This window comes from Zalophus californianus, chromosome 14, assembly GCF_009762305.2.
Source record: "Zalophus californianus isolate mZalCal1 chromosome 14, mZalCal1.pri.v2, whole genome shotgun sequence".
Classification (NCBI taxonomy): Eukaryota; Metazoa; Chordata; class Mammalia; order Carnivora; family Otariidae; genus Zalophus; species Zalophus californianus.
The window spans coordinates 11,103,382-11,119,964 of record NC_045608.1 but is presented as its reverse complement, the minus strand read 5'-3'; the positions used below and the strand labels follow the sequence as shown (position 1 = coordinate 11,119,964).

At 54.7% G+C, this 16,583-nt stretch overlaps 1 protein-coding gene across 3 annotated transcripts in view; it reads left to right on the top strand.

Annotated features, from left to right (window-relative positions):
• Positions 1-13,835, top strand: part of RBM19 (RNA binding motif protein 19) — a 146,892-nt gene extending 133,057 nt beyond the window's left edge. Inside the window, exons 25-26 of one of the 3 annotated variants that reach the window (XR_003516884.2) lie at positions 4,446-5,666; positions 7,614-13,835. Coding sequence is in view for 1 of the 3 variants with exons in the window: in XM_027575960.2 (XP_027431761.2) it covers positions 4,446-4,457 (12 nt within the window). In the remaining 2 variants the exon portion in view is untranslated. Of the gene's footprint in view, positions 1-4,445 lie in introns of all 3 variants that reach the window. The other 2 variants (XR_003516885.2, XM_027575960.2) reach the window with 2 other exon arrangements.
• The last annotated feature ends 2,748 nt before the right edge of the window (positions 13,836-16,583 follow it).

Genomic DNA, 16,583 nt, shown 5'->3' with positions numbered 1-16,583 from the left:
AGGACCGAGTCCCCTGGGCTGTCTGTGCTTCAGTCTCCTCGAGGTGGGGCGACAACACCCACATTGGAGGATTCACTGGGCTGTGGCCCCCCGTGCAGGGGGCATCCGTGGGCTGAAAGGGAGGCATGAAGCCCCTGGCGCACCATGGGCATGGAGGAAGGGTCACCTTCCTCCCTCGGCCTCCCCCACCCTGCTTTTATCCACCGTCCTGATACGTGACCATTGTCATCACTGCCCTAACCACCGACGACTCAGTTAACCCACCACCCCACGAGATGGGCGCCCTTTCTGCCATCCCGACCTGCAGTGAGGAAGCGGCAACTCCAAGAGGTTAGGTGCCTTGCCCAAGACCACACAGCTCTGGGGTGGAGTCGGGGCTGGTGTGTGGTCTGCACTCCGGGCTGTACCACTCGGCCTGCCTGGCCACCAGAGCCCATCCCTTTCCCTCACGCACCAGGGGGAGCCGGTGGGGGTCTGCCCCCCACATCCTTGCCTTTCCTGGGGCACCGCTGTGGTGCCACGGCCCCTCGAAGGCGTCCGCCTTTCCCAGCCCATCCGCACAGTGGGTGCGGGAGCAACACCAGACCCCCGACTCCCAGCAGGGGTGGCTGTTCTGTCTCCAGAGGCAAAGGCAGTTCCCTCGGGGACCATGGTCGACCTGGAGTGGGGCCGCCCTTTTAGAAGCTTGCAGACACCTCTTGGCCAGGTTCTCGGGGCTGGGCTCGGCGTCCTAATGGCTTGGCCATCTTCCTTTGAGAGTTCAGTTCTAGGCCCTGGGGATTCCATGATACGATGAAGTCGAAGGATCAATTACTGAATCCTCACTGCAGCCGAGGGACCCGTGCGCACTATTTTCCACCCCCCTTTGGCAGTTCAGGAAGAAGAGGCTCAGGGCAGTGCTGGGGACCGCCCCCCCAACAGAGTCACCCAGCTCAGAAGAAAGAGGCCGTCCTGGTGTTCTGTCCGGACTCCCTGACTCTGATCCCCGAGGCCCGTGCGAGAGCCCCGTGCTTTTGTTCCTTCCGAGGAACAGTGACTAGCACCTTCCCCGGGCCCTGGGGTCCCTGGGGAGGAGCGCAGACCCAGCCCTTGCCCGGCAGAGCCCCCAGGCCGGACGGGGAGCGATGTACGTCCTGGGAGCAGGGGAGGCTCCTGGCTCTGAGGGGACGTGGGGACATGTCTGCGTGGTCGTGCTCGTGGAAGGATGCAGAGGCCATGGACACGCACGGCTCCGTGGTTGCTGGGAGCTCGGTGTAGCCTTCAGAAGGCCGTGTGCCCAGCACAAGCCGCTGCCTCTGCTCACCCTCAGTGGCCAGGACCCGTCCCCAGTGTCCTGGGGGCACCGTCCCCACCACACTGGCTCTTTTTCTGATGACAAACGGGTAGTTTAAAAGCCACGGCCTCTGTGACCCAGGGAGGTGAGGCGGTCACCTGCCTCCATCACAAACAAGCCTGCCTCCGTCCACACCGTATATGTAACATCCTGTCAGGCAGAGAGAGGGGCTGGAACTCGGAGCCAGGTGAGGGGCCCTGGACGTGGAGGGGAGCGCCTTCCCGCGGGCTCGGGGACGCCGCTGACCAGGTCTTGTCCCTGGGTTCTGGGACGGGGCTCGCCAGGGGCCTCCGTGAGGCGCCTAGCGCGTAGTAAGTGCTCAGCAAATAACAGCCATGGTGGTGGTGAGTACCGTTACTTGCAGAGCTAGTCATGGTCTCGATTCTCCAGCAGATGCGGAGTCAGCGCCACATGCCGCCATCTGAACTGCAGAGCCGGGCCCCCCTCGAGGGGCCGTGGGGAATAGATGGGCCGCCGTGCCTCCGAGATGTAGAGGGGCCCAGCGTGGATGCAGTGGGGGCCGCAGGTGCTGGCCCCCCAGTCCCAGGGCATCGGCCTCCCTGTGCGCCCGGGGCACGGTGAGGGTCGGCCAGCACAGCCCACCGCCGCCCGTGAAACACGGCCAGTTTCTCATTTTCCCCTTGAGCGGTTTCACCTGCAGGAAAGGCTCGCTGGCTGGAGACCCAGGCCCGGGGAGGGAGGTGGGTGAGGGGGCTGAGTACACCCAACACCGCGCCCTTCCCCCACCACCAACAAATAACCAGAAGTAACCAGAAAGCTCGAGGGAGAGAGTGATTTATAAATACTAGCCCCGGCCCCTCCGCAGACCCAGTGTGTCTTCACCAAATACGTAACGATGCCCAGCGTTTAGATTCGCTTTGGACATTTGCACACTGGGCAGCAAACTGTCCGAAGACACCTTGTTCCAGCAGCTCCTTACCTTTGAACGCAGAGATGTGCCTTCAGTTCATCCCCCTAAAGGGAGGGCCCGCCTCCGAATGCTTTTGCTCTTTGGGATACTCTTGCATGGCCCGTCGGAGCATGATCATCTTTCATTTATAGGGGCTGTGTTAGTTAGAAAGGCTTCCTTGGAGGACCTCCCCAGGGCCAGATTCTTGAGACTAAAGCCCGTCCATAACCGTGAGAGTGGGGCTCACATGCCCGTTTTCCAGATGCAGAAGCTGAGGCTCAGAGAGGTGTGGTGGCTTGCCCGCGGTGACACAGTCTGGAAACAGCGGAGTGAGGCTTCAGGGCCCAGAGTCTGTCCGCAAAGACAGTGCTCTCCACAGAAAATACCCTGAAGGGTGGGGGCGCCGAGAGAGAGAGAGACAGAGACAGACAGCGGTTCCCTCCGTGCCGATCCTCTTGGGAACGTGTCCAGTCTGGGCTCTGGGCAGTCACTAGGCCCCCTGGCCGCTCACTTAAACTCAGCCTGGGCAGGGGGAATGAGACCGTCTGGCAAGTATAGGCCCGGCCCCACAGGCAGGTCCAGGGGCCGCACACAGCACTTCCTTGGGCTTCGTCTCCCGCGAGGACTCTGGGGCAGATCTGACCAGAGGCCGGCCAGGCTGGGCTGCACCGAGTCCTGCCTCACGGGGCCTCAAAGCGTCCAAGGCTGCAGGAGCTAAGCCCCCCGCCCCGTAGCCTGTCCACTTTTGTCCCCCCGTCTCCAGCCTCGTGATGATTCCCGTAACAGAATCGTCCTCTGTTGCACATCCTCTGCCCCTTGTTTTTTCCTCTGACGTGACCTCACCCGGGGGGACCCTCCCACTGCATACACGGTAGTGTCCCCGACACACTTCATCCCCCTGACTCTTGTTTCATTTTCTGACGAGCATTTACCACACTCTGACATACTTGCCATCGGTGTGCTTATTGCCTGTTCCTCCTGCCTCCCCCAGCTGGAAAGTTCCACAAGGGCAGACGTGTTATTGGTCACTGCTGAGTCCTCAGAGCCCGGCACAGCTCTGGGGGCAAGGGGCAGGTTGACCCCGAGCCAGCGACTCTGTCGCCTCGGTAGAGAGCACCCTCCTTCGGTCATAATGACCCTTCGAGGCGAGCCTTCTTATCCCCCCTTCACAGAGGAGAACACTGAGCCCCCCCCCCCCGCCCCAGCACAGAGAGCCCCCATTGTGCCCTCGTGGCTCCGGCCGCAGGACACTTTCTCCTCCTTGAAGGAGGGACATCCAGCTAACTCCTGGCAAGCCCGCTGCTTTGGAGAAGGGAAAAGCAGAGTAAAATCAAACAAGACCCTGGACGGTTGGAGCGGCCGGCGCGGCTCCGAGCCCCAGGCGGGGTGGCAGCCGCTGTGTGTACCCGGGGGGCAGCGGGCGGCGGGCCGGGGGTCTGGGGGCCTGGGACTTTGCTGGCAGCCGGCCGGCTGAGGGCTCATCTCGCCTTAGTTAGAATGCAGCCGTTAGATCCTGCCTGCTCTCTGATGGCTGCAAGTGATTGACACTTACAAATTACCCAGCCGAAAGTGTCGAGTCTTTGACCCCTGAGTAACATCTTTGGCAAGCCTGAGATTTGCCAGCATTTTGTCATCTAATTACTACAAATCCCTTGAAAATTCACTGGCTGGTGAATTTTTAATGCGGGGCAATTTCAATGTGATGCATTGCCCAGATGGGTTCTTGCATTTCTCACCCCTCGCTCTCCCTCTCTCCTCTCCTCTCCCTCTCGCTCTGTCTCCATCCCTCTTCGCTTTAACTTTACCTCACAAACTTTTGGACGAGCTACGGCGGGAGTCCCACCCTGCGCGTCTGGGCGGAGCCGCTGTAGGGTGTCCCTACGACCAGTCGCACGGTCTGTTCCTTGGAAATGTGCACCCAGGCCAGGCTCCAGGTGGCATGTGGGTCTGCCTTCTTCCCCCCCCCCGCCTCCCGCCCCCCCGGACTTCCCACCCAGCAGGACAGTCCAGGCAGCACCAGTAAGCCAACCTCCTTCACGACGCACCTTTCGAGGCAAAGGGTGGCTTTCCCTGGGCAGGAGGGGTGGTGGCCATTTGCAAGCTTGGTTACTGTCAGGCTCAGTCTTGGGCAAAGCAAGTGTTTCACATTATTATTATTATTATTATTATTATTATTATTATTATTTTAATCTCATTCTTTAGATCCTTGGCTGATGGTGCTCACCAGGGCTGAGGAGAGACGGCTCCCTTTTTTGGAGCAGAGGAGAGACTGCACCTTTCCACTCTGCATCCCTGGACAACCTCCAGCCTCCTCAGACCCCAGGAGGAAGCCGGCCTCTCTCCGTCAGAGCACCACAGCGACCCGCCCATGCCGCGGAATGAATCTGGAACGTCAGTCCACAGGAAGCCAGCACTTAGGACCTGACGCACCACGGGAACAAAACTGTCTTCAAACCACGAGTGACAAGTGGCCCATGGGCGAGAAATCTGGCTCCTGTGCCTGCACGTCTTTCAAATACTTGTTATTCCTTTTCTTCCTTCACCTTTTATATGTATGTTGGGTTCTTATTTCTAAACGCAAAGACAAGATGCCGTTTGAACTGCGTCCCCAGAACAGCCCCCTGTGTGGGCATTTCCCTCGTTGACAACTCGGAGGGCGAGACCCGTGGCCGCAGCCGTGTTCTGGCTGTTGACCCTGCAGAGATAAGCCCCTTCCCGCCACCTCCACCCGCCCTCTCCAGCCCTCCTGCCTTCCCCCTATTCAGGCAAACAGGTTTTGCTTTTCAGCCCCATTTCTGGTTACATATGTACATGGCTGATAAAATATTCCACTTCACCCCTTCTCCCCGTGGGACCCGCCGCCTTACGGGAAAAGGGTTTGTATGACAGCGACCGCGACAGCCCCCGTGTGTCGCCTGGAAACGGCAGTGGGGGCCGGGAGGCTCTCTCCGGCTTGTCTTTATTCAGATTCCCTCTCCTGGTTCTGAGAATGGCATCACTAGAGAGAAGAGGCCTGGGCGTCCGCCATGGGCTCTGGCCGAGGCCCAGGCGGCTGCCCTCCCGTTCTGGACAGCGGAGATGCTACCCAGGTCCCCACTGGGGGCTGCCTGGGTGGCCCCCATCCTTCGTCCTCCACCCGGACGGCCCGGCTGCGGATGCTCAGCGCGGGAGCTCACCCGCCCTGGGCGCCTCCGAAAGCTGGGGCCAGCGCTGCACTGGGGTGGGAGGAGGTCTCAGGGAAGCCACCTTGGCTGGATGGAGAGACCCCAGCAGTGGGGGGCTGGGCATCGTGCAGAGGGAGGGGATGGCCTGGCCGCTTGATGCCGTCCGTGCCTGTTTTCTCTCTCCAGCCACTCGGGTGTCCGATGCCTCCCTCCAGGAGTCACTGATGTTCTCAGATCCAGAGTATTCCAGAGGCCCAAGGTAGGGGAAGAGGAAGGTGTCCTCAAGCTTCTTTCCAATGTCCTTTTACAAAATGCGGCAGCTCACATTGCTCCGAGTTCAGGGCAGCCAGGTCAGTGCACCAGCCGTGGGCAAGCCCCCTCTGCGGGGGGGCCCCCTTCTTCCAGAGGGCCTCAACTCAGGGGAGCGGACGGTTGTGCACAGAGCTCCGCAATGGGCGGGGCATGAGGGGCCAGGCCACGCCCCTCTGCTGAAGAGAGCTTCCAGTCTGGTGTGGGGTTAATAAGACCAGAATGAATTGAATAAACTTCACGTGCGAGGTGCGGAGGCTTCTGGAAGACGGGAAGAAAGTGAGGTTTGGCATGAAAGCAACAAGCATTTAGGGGGCGCCTGGGTGGCTCAGGCGGTTAAGCGTCTGCCTTCGGCTCAGGTCATGATTCGGGGGTCCTGGGATTGAGTCCGGCGTGGGGCTCCCTGCTCAGCGGGGAGTCTGCTTCTCCCTCTCTCTCTACCCCTCCCCCTGCTTGTGCTTGCTTGCTCTCTTCCTCCTCCTCTCTGTCAAATAAATAAGTATTTAAAAAGAGAGAGAAAGCAACAAGGGTTTAGTAAGCAAGCACCCATCTGGGCACTGGGGTGGTAAAGATGAGAGAGACAGGGCCCTGGCCTGGGAAGGTTAACGTTTGGCAGAAATGGCCTTTGCACAGAGATGACTCTTAGAAGGCGGCTTCGAGTTGGGAGGTCGCCGGGGTGAAGAAGGGGCGTGAGTATCCACACGTGCACTGAGACCCCTCAACCCAAGGCTGGGCGGGCTCCACACAAAGGTGCGTACGTGCATTGCATGTGAAACGCAGCCCGGTCCCTCCATGCCGTGGCCCGATGAACACGAGCTTGCGACACGGGGCCCGCATGGAAAGAAATGCATTTGGGCCTAAAAATAAGCCAGCCACTGCAAAATGATTAATTCTGTCATCTGTCTACTGATGCTGCCGTCCTCAGCCTTGTGGTCCAGGAATGAAGCAAAAAGGGCGGTGGGACACGTGAAAGCATCTTTATTATGCCTCCAAATTCTGCTGCTCTCTTCTCCTCGTTCAGTTTCACTTTGGAGAGTGTGGGTGTGTGAGCACGCGTGTGCACACACACGTTTTATTCCTAACGACAGTGCTGTTAGGAGCAGTTCAAGTCCTGGGCTAATTTGAGCTGTAGCCCCCACTTGCCAACACCCGCCAACAGTTCTGAGACTGTCGATCTTTTTTTCCTTTCTCTTAATTCATTCAACAAATACTCATTGAGAGCCTCGTACTGCTGCCTTGCACTTGAACGTACCTTCTGAAGTCTTGTGGGAAAACAGACGATAAACCAGGAATGAAGAAACGTACAATTGCAAGTAGAGGTGACGGCTAGGGAAAGGGCAGGCTCAGCCAAGGGGTAATCTGGGAAGCCCGCCCTAGAAAGCGACTTTCCAGCCAAGAATCGAAGCCAGAAAGGAAGCCACCCCATGCTCGCGGACATTGGAGGTGGGCTGCAGCATCTCGGGCAGAGACAAGCAAGTCCCAAGGTCCAGAGGCAGGCAGACTGTGTGGTGGAGGACTGAAAGCTGGCCCGGTTCCTGCAGCGCGGCAGATGATGGAAGGATGAAGTTGACAGATTCGCGGCCACGCGGAGGCTCACGGTTCATTCGGACAGGAAAGACATAACGGATGCAACAGTGAAGCACAGGAGATGGGGTGAAAATGGGATGTGGCGGACACTGTGGTTAACACCTGGTTCCCGCTCCCTCTGCCTGCGTTGCCTTCCACCTGCTTACCCACCACCGTGGCAGCTAGAAGTGTCTGAGACACCATTCTAGCCAATCAGACCCAAGCAGAAATCTGCTAGAAGCTTTCCAGCCCAAGTTTTTGTTTTCCTGATAAAAGGGTAGTGAAACTGCAGGCCCTCACTCTTCCCCACTTCTTATTGCTTTTAACTCAGATGTGATGCCCGGAGCTGCAGCAGCCATTTTGCAACCTTGAGGGAAAGGCCAAGAGACTCGCAAAGACAGGCAAGCCATTTAAATTCCACACCAGGTACCTCCCTCCAGATTTTTCAGTATGTGGGAGGAATGGCCCCCATTTGTTTAAGACATGGTTGGTTTTTCTGTTTTTTGTTTTCAAAGGCATGCCTGGGCTGGTACATAGGGTAAGGAATTGGGGCTGGAGAGAAGTGAGTGGGTGCACCTGAGTTCAAAAGCAACAACCTTGAGATTCTGAAACGGAACACCAGATGTGGAAGAACCGTCCTTGACAGTAAAATGAACCTACCATTTACTTGAATATGGAATGTTCGCAATTTGTATGAAATACTGACCCACCTCAAGTCCCCTCTTTACTGGGAAAGGCTAAAAGGAAGTGAATCGAGATAGACACAGGTCCTCATTTTACAGATGACCCTTATTTCACCCAAAAGCAAGCTGGGGGGAGGGGCAGACCTCCCCATGTGCAAAAGACCGCTTTCTAGGGTTTCGTTCATGGGTTCTTCGAACGTAGGTGGGGAAAGAGCCAGAGGTGATGGAAAACAAGAGGGAGAGAGGGGAGAAAATGCTGCTACAGAAGCCCTGACAAGGCCCTTGTGCTCCCCGCCAGGTCTCCAGAGTTTGAGGCACATTATGACAATAAATGTTCTGTGCAATAGGAGAGAAGAATTATGAGAACGTGCAAATTCTTTACATACTAGAAAAAGGAGAAAAAAAAAACGTGTTCAGTGTTTTTTGTTCTCTCAAGAGGTCCACGTAAATTCTGAAGCAGAAGTACGCATTGAAATAGAAATCATACAGCAGCCCCTAACTCCAGATCGCCTAGCATCGAGGGAGGCCTCAGTGATGTTCTACTGGAAGGGATGAACGTGTGAGCCCTGGTTCCGAGCATCCGGCAGCAGGCCAGTCCCAGTCCTGCCCCCTTAATCGAATCCCTTGACCGCAGGTCAAGGCCAGTTGGGCCAAGAGAAACCATCACGCCCAGGAGGAAGGTGCCAATGCTGCAGATCCTGAATCCACAGCCCTCTGCCTAAGCTTGTGGCGTGATGACATCCCATCAGCAAACATTTGTTGAAGACCTGTGTGCATACCGTCCCAAGTGCTGGAATCATCCAAGACCAAAGGTGGATGCTGAAATATAAAAATGGATGTTAGGGGAGCTGCCCCAGAACTAAGAATCAAGAACATCCAACCACCACGTTCCGTGCTAGGGAATGTGCTTTCACTGCCTCTCCACCAGCACGTGGCCGTTCTGGGCCTGGAAAACGCCACGTGTGGCATCAATGCTAAAGACCACACTGCTTTCAGTGGTAAGCATCATCTGGAGCCCTTCAAGGGGACGGCATCCCAGAGGAAGCCTCCCAAGGCCTTGGTGTTATTTGAAATACAAGGACTTGCAGGAAGAAGCTAAGAGACGGTGCAGAAACCCCGCAGCTTGCACTTGGCTCTGTGTTCTGTGCTGGTCTGCGGCGCGCTGGACCCCAGGTGCAGGGATGTGGCCCCGTGGTCTGACTTCTCTTTCCTGGCTCAAGGCAAGCCTTGGTGTTGACACGTTTACTATTTAAAAAATTGGATGTGGGGTGTAAGGGAAAAGGAGAAAGACAGAAAATGTAACTCAAGTAAGACCCAGACACCAAAAGATCTGTGTGAGAATGTTCGCGGCGGCTTTGTTCATAAGAGCTAGGTCCTGGGAGCACCCCAAATGTCTTCTCGGCAGTAGAACACGTAGATAGATCGTGGCGTGACCACACGAGTGACCACCACTCCGCAGAGAAAAAGGAATGACTGGTGTACACAACAGCATGGACGAATCCCACAGAGAGTGTTCATCGAGTGAAAGAAGCCAGACACAGAATCGCTGCGGGACTCCACCGGTCTGAAGTTCAAGAAGAGGCAAAGCGGTTGGATGGTACTAAAGGTCAGAGCGGTGGTCGACCTTGGGGGGAGCCTGCTGCCGGGCTGCTGGTGTCCCACGTCTTGATGGGCGGGGGGAGGTTACGCAAGTGTTTACAGAGGTAGAAATTCGGGGAAATGTGCCTTTCATCTAAGCTCGACCTCAAAAAAATAAATAAGACTATAGATATCCACGTGCATATGCAATCCAGTTGTAAAGCCTGTTCTGTGATTGATCCTGCACCTGGCTGCACATGAGGGTCAGCGGGGGAGTTTTTGAAAAACATAGGCCTTGACCCCACCCCCCCGAGATTCTGTAATGACTCATCTGGGACATTGGTGGGGGTTTCAAAGCTCCAGTTAGTTTTTTGCTTTTTGTTTTTTAAGTAAAGGCACTGCAGCCGTCCCTAGGTAATTTTGATGGGTAACAACAACCCTGGGCCCTGGGACTTCTGTCTCAAGGGTGGCCCTAGGCTTCCTCCCTCTAGGTGTTCATAGTCTATTAAAGGAGACAAGGTACCAGAAATAATTAAAAGTTGGGATTGCCTCTGCTCTGAGAAATCTCAAGAAAGAAGTTGGCATAGACCTTGTGTCGAGAGAAGAAAAGGCTTTGTGGATAAGACGGACCTCAAGTTGGACAGGTCAACCTTAAGCAGACGGAGAGGGCATGGATAAGCATTCCAGGGTGGAAGGACACAAACAGGGGCACAGAGGCAGACGAGCCTTAGTAGCATGAAGCGCACTACCTATCTCTTCAGGGTCCTCTCCTGGATGCTTCGCCATCTCCTCCTCACCTCACGTAACCTCTTGTACATCCCTGTAGAGTAACTGCTCCATCTGCAAGTCTAACTCCCTATTAAACCGTAAGCTCCCCAAATACCATGATTGACATACTCACTTTTGAACCACCCAACTTCCGACCTAATTTCCTGCACAGAGAGGGAGAGAGGAATATAGTTTCCAACAGAGAGCTGGGAAGTCAGGCTGAAAATGGTGTCAAACAGATCTTACCTGAAGTCACTCAACTTGTAAGGGGTAGAAATGAATTCGGGATCAGATGCTGGATATCATCCATTTGCGCCCCGCCCCCCACATCTAGTCTCCACCGTTCTCTGCCCTGCTCTGTGCCCAGATGGACAGCATCAGTGGACTCCCTTTCAGGGTCAAGTTGTTTTTGGCCGGGGGAAGGGCCCTGGTAGAAGATGAGAGGCAGGAGCAGAGAGGAGTCAGGCTATTCATTGGTTAGACCCCCTGCTGGCGGGCCCCCCTGGACTGACTGGTCTCCGCCACCCGGCCACCACCAGCAGCCCCAGTGTCTGACCAGCAGCTCTCTCCATCAGCTACAGATTCTTTGCTCTTTATTTTGTCACCATCCCCCCACGGAGAGTTGTTAGACATTCTTTCCCTAATCACTCTCCCCCCTACCTAAATTGCAATACCACCAACATGCTGGTTATCTGTTTAGGCATGCGTACTGATGCTGTATGCTTCCTACATAAAAAGGTAAGCTTGTTTCATGCCCCAAGCACCCATTTTTGCCTCTTTGGGGGTGATATGGACCCCACTGGGAAGGCATGAGCTCTCGGGGCACGCTGCTTCCTCCAGGCAGACTTGCAGCGACTCCCCACTGTTGCCAGTCCCGAGGCTCTTCACCCCCCCACCCCACCTTTGGGATGCCTCTTAACCTTGCCCACACCTCTGTGCCTTTATTAAACCCTCCAGCCTACCACCACCCTGACTGATGGAGATTCAGTGTCTGAGCCCACAGCACACCCCAGGAATGTTCTGGAACGTTCTGGAAGCAAGGTATGAGAGTAGAGAGTCACCCCCCGGATCCCGCTCACCCCAGGCCTCCACCCCTCCCTCTTGGAGGTGACATGGCTTGTCCCTCTCACGGCTCTCTTCCCTAGAACCCCAGGACTTGCAGGTGGAGGGGACACCTCAGCCACACAGCTCTTGCTTCCCAAGAGCATTCAGCATTTCCTCAGGTGCACAGAAAGTGCTCCCCTTTCTCAGAAGACTGGGAACAGAGCCACTTAGCCTCTTTACAAGGCTGATGGATGCCTCGATTGTCAGCCTCCAACCTGCAAAAACAGTGATGTCTCACACACGTCAACATAGCTCTCTGAATATGTTCCCTGAAGACACAGATTTCATATATTACACGATCCATGCTCATTGGCCAAGGGACTTTCCTATCACCAGCTTCCTTCAAGGGCCTGCTTGGGGTTCTCACCTAACCTGTGGCTTCTGGGGACGCTTCTCGGCAAGCGTCTTTTCCTAACGTGTGAGCCCATGTCTGCACTTTGGACCCGGAGTCTTGCAGTACCACAGGCTCACTCACAGGAGCTGTTTCCTGCCCCAGAGTCCTTAACTGCCTCTTTCTTGACTCCACCTGCTTTTCCCTTTCTTCTCTCTTTCAGTCAGCCCAGATTTTCTGCCCAGCATCGCTAATAATTTGGTGCCCCTTCACACTGAAAGCCACTAAAGGTCTTGCTCAGCATTGTTTGAAGGAGCAGCAGAGAGCTTCCTGACAAGATGGCAAGAACAAGCGCCCCCTGGTGGAAGAGCTCAGCCTCTCCTGCATGAACCACAGCAATTCTGCTCTGGCCCTAAACTTGCATATCTTCTTTAGTAAAGCAGTTCCTAATCCTAGGAAGGCAGTTTAGCAAACATCTTTGTTACATGGAAAAAAATCTCCCTGAGGGGTCTCACTCCTTATTCCAAGAGCCTTATCAGTGTCCAGACCTATATAAGTCTCCCCCCACAAGAGTTCCAGAAAACACTACTGTCTCCATATTATTACATGTCTATTGCCGATTTTATGACCCTGAAGGATGGCTGTCCCTGGCTAGTGTCCAGCTGGCCTGATCCTTAATTTACCTCTTTTTCCTGCCCCGTCCTGTTTTGCCTGCCACACCTCCTAGGATGCTCCTTAGCGAAAGCCCCCACCATCCCCTGGGTTAGAGTCAGATACCTCTCGGCCCCTTCTCTCTCAACCAGAGAAGTTTGTAGTGCAAACTTTTGAGTCTCACAACCCCTTTCCATTCTTAAAGTAGTGAGGACCTCAAAGAGATGTCATTTATGTGAGTGCTAACCACTGACACTTACTGTTCAGAAATTAAAAGTGAGACATTGAAAAATACTTAATTCACTTAACAATACTAATAAACTCAATTACATATTAACATATGTCACGGAAAGCTCATAATATTTTCCAAAAACTGTAATAAACGTAGTGAGAGGGGTGGCCTCGTTTGACCTTTTTGCAAATCTGTAATGCCTGGTTGTACATCCTCCAACCTGCTTCTCACTCAGTCTGATGCAATCTGTTGTTTGTTGTTGAGGGGCAGGAAGAAAATCACAGTCTCACAAAGTACAAGGTGGAAAAGGAAGGCCCTGCAGACCCCCTGAAATGGTCTCTGGGACCCCGAGTGTCCTCAGAACACTGCCTGAGAGAGGGGTTCAAATCCCGATGTCCCCATAGTAGAAAAGCCAGTCTTCACAGGAAGCAGAGAGTTTGTGTTAAGCCTTAACTCTTGTGGGTTGGTGACCACTTTGAGTATCTGATAAAAGGGAAAGTTCTTTGCCAGGAAGGAACACTGATTTTAGTGGTTGCGGAGCGCACATGTGCATCATTTCAGGGGCTGCACCAAACCCACGAAGCTCATCTCTGACCTCAGAGTCACAGCCCTAGATTGAAGGAGAAGGTACCAGAACAGTTGCTTTGCTGAAAAGCCCCATGATTGCTTCCAGGCCCGGAACAAGAACGCAGCCCCTCCCATCCAGTCAGTGCAAAGCCACATCCAGGGCTAATTATAATGACAGTGGTGGCTATTATCTTGGGGAGTTTTTATGCCAGGCCAGGCTCTGTATCTGCTTTACACACATTACCCCACTTTCTCCTCGAAAGAGCCCTCGACGCTGTTACTATCTCCATTTTATAGATGATGAAACTGGGACTCAGAGAGGTAAAGTCACTCCCCCAGGGTCACACAGCAGAGCCAAAATTAGACCAGCTCACTCTGGCAACTGCACTCTTAGATCCCAGTGCCAGTGTCTTCACAACTGGGGGTGTGTGTGAGTGTGTGTGTGCATTTGTATGTGTATGTCTGCGTGTGTCTGCGTGTTTATAATCATGGGGTCTGAAAGGAGAAGTCTGGAAAAACGGACACAAAAGTGTTAGCAGTTTTTACCTACAAGGTTGAGAAAACAGATAGACCTGTACTTGCTAAACCTTTACTTGTTTGAAATTTTAAATCAGAAAAATAAAATGGAGATTTTTTTGAAAAGTCAATAAATAGTACTTTCCTTGCTGACATGTGGAGCAGGCCCTGAGTATGTGGCTGTGTGTGCGTGCATGTGTTGGGGGCGGGGAGAGAAACTTCCAGAAAGCCACACACTGGGCAGACAGTTGCCCGGGTCCTGGGCACCGTGAGGATGGATGGTCAGATGACGTGGGGGCACTCACAGGTGACCCACACCCAAGCTGTTTCCCCCTGAAGTTCTCAAGGTGTGCACCCCCATGGGGGTGGGCATTGGGGTGTGCCCCGGAAAACTGCAGGTGCCCCAGGCCACTGGACATCTCTGTGGCCACAGGCCCTGCCTTCCGGGATGCCCGCCGTCATCCTGCGAGGGTGATCCGACCCCTCGAAGTCCCTGAGGCTCACAGGAGGGGAGATTCTCATTTTCACTCGGGAGAAAGCCTGTCTGCCAGAGAGCTAGAAGCCTTCTTCTATTTTTTTTTTTCTGAATGATAATTCCCCCCCCCTTTTTTTTTGTAGCTAAAAATCACCCAGGCTTGTCCAGACGAGAGGGCAGAAAATTATGCCGTGAAAGAGAAGGGAAGATAATTTCTCCGGGTCAGAGACGTTCTCACTTGTCATCGCTCTGCAGCAGCTAAAGTAGAGAGGGAATGAAAATGAAGGCTGGCCCAGATCCATCACTGTCCTCCTCGGCTCTCCCTGGGGGGGGGGGCCGACCTGGGGAGGGTGGGAGGGAGGGACGGGGCCTTTGGGCTCTGATCAAGGGGCTGGGCAGAGGGGGAAGGCTGCAGAGCCGCTTTCCCAGCTGGACGGGCCCACTCCCCCCCTCAGGCCTCAGTTTCCCCATTGAGCAAACAGGGATAATCACTCCCTCCTCACTCACCACCTGCACCCCTCCCCCACACAGCGGATAACAGATGGGAACATTCTGGAGACTCCGGACCATGAAAGCCTGAGGCGTGGGAGGTGACAACACTGAGGTCGGCCAAAGGCCGAGGAAGCCCGCAAGCGGTGGGGGTGGGGGTGGGGGATGGGTTCAAGTCCCAGCTCTGTCCTGACCACAGCTTGGGCACATGGCAGCCCTGTCTGGAGCTCAGTTTCCCCACCTGTAAAGTGGGGATGATAACATGACCTATCTCATCATTGCGCGGACAAAGCGAGAATTATATATGATGTGTCTGGCGTATTGCAATCACGCAGTTGTAATAATAATAGAAACAGAAAATACACGGAAACGACCCAACAGTCCCCCGTATCAACAATGGGTGACACCTCAGAGTCTCTGTTTCTCATGTGGAGAAGAAATATCTTATACGCTTTCAAGGGGGCAGGTTGTAGAAAAACACAGAATCTGGTCAGACAGACTGGTTTGAGCCGTAGTTCCACCACCCCCTGCTTGGCCCTGGGCAAGTCATTTTACTTCCACAGGCCTCAGTTTCCCCATCTGCCAAAGCGGGTTGTGATCCCTCACGGGGTTGCCAGGAGGCTCAGAAACACCGAGCGGGACGTGCCTGGTCTAATGATGATCACGGGTTCTCTAGAAGCGCCAGTTCTCTGTCAAATCCCCACTCCTCTCCCCTGCTTGGACACAGCCACTCCCCAGAAGGCAGGGTCTCACTTTCCCTGCCCCCCGGAGTCCCAGCAGGGAGAGGAGGCCTGTGGGAAGGGCCAGTGGCCTCCGGACGGCTGGGAGTGAGTCTCTGGGCTTACCGGTGTGGAGCACTGTTTCTCTGTAGAAGGGCATCAACATGCTCAGCTTGTCCAGTGCACAGGCCGGCCAACTCTCCCTGGAAAGGGCTCCATGGTGCATATTGTCCTCTCTGGAGGCCAGATGATCTCTGCGCCAGATGATCTCTGCTGCACCCCCTCGCCTCTGCCACTCTTGCAGAGATGAGTGGACACAAATGGTGTAACTGGACCCCAGGAACACGATGGACAAAGCCCAGCTGCAGGCCAGCTTTGACTCACGGGCCACCGTTGGTCTATACAGTGGTTTGGTCCATGGTCCAGGTCTAGCACTAGTTTCTCTTATGAGCCAGGGAGGTCCTGAGGTCTGAGATGAAAGTGAGATGAGGGTCCACTTCGTTTCTTGGAGCGTCTCAGGCTCCCTCCTGTCTCAGGGTCTTGGTCTGGTGTTCCTTCCACCTGAAATGCCCTTCCTTGCCCTCTTCACCTAAAAAGAACCTACTCATCCTTCAGATACCAGCTCAGACACGCCTTCCTCAGGGAAGGCTTTCTTGACAGCCTGCTTCTCCCACCCCTGATCTCCCTCGGAGCCTGCAGGGTTTGGGATTTGGTAGCATCACCTCCTCCACTTGACGGTAAGTCCCATAGGTGCGAGGAGGGGCTGTGTCTGTTCATTGCTTCATTCGTTCATCCTACAGACGTTGACCGAGGACCTACCAGGTGCAGCCTGAATGGTTAGAAGCAGAAAAAAAGCAAGACTCTTACAAGGACGTATGTGCCAGAAGGCAAACATGGCTGGAGGAAAGGAAGTGAAAGGAGGAGCGAGGGAGGGGATGCATGGGATGATGGGAGACGCAGGGGGAGGCTGGATTTAATACAGAGGCAAGGGGAAGCTGTATCAGTCAGCTCTGCCTACAATAATGCTTCGAGACAAACCGCCCCAACACTCGGAGATGAAGTACTGTATCGGGCGACTGTGGGTTACAGTTTGGGCTCCGTCCGAGGTCTCTCGTGCATCAGTGGTCAGCTGTGGATCAGCTAGTGGCTGCAATCGAAGCGAGCCTCTCTCACATGTTGGCGGGTCAG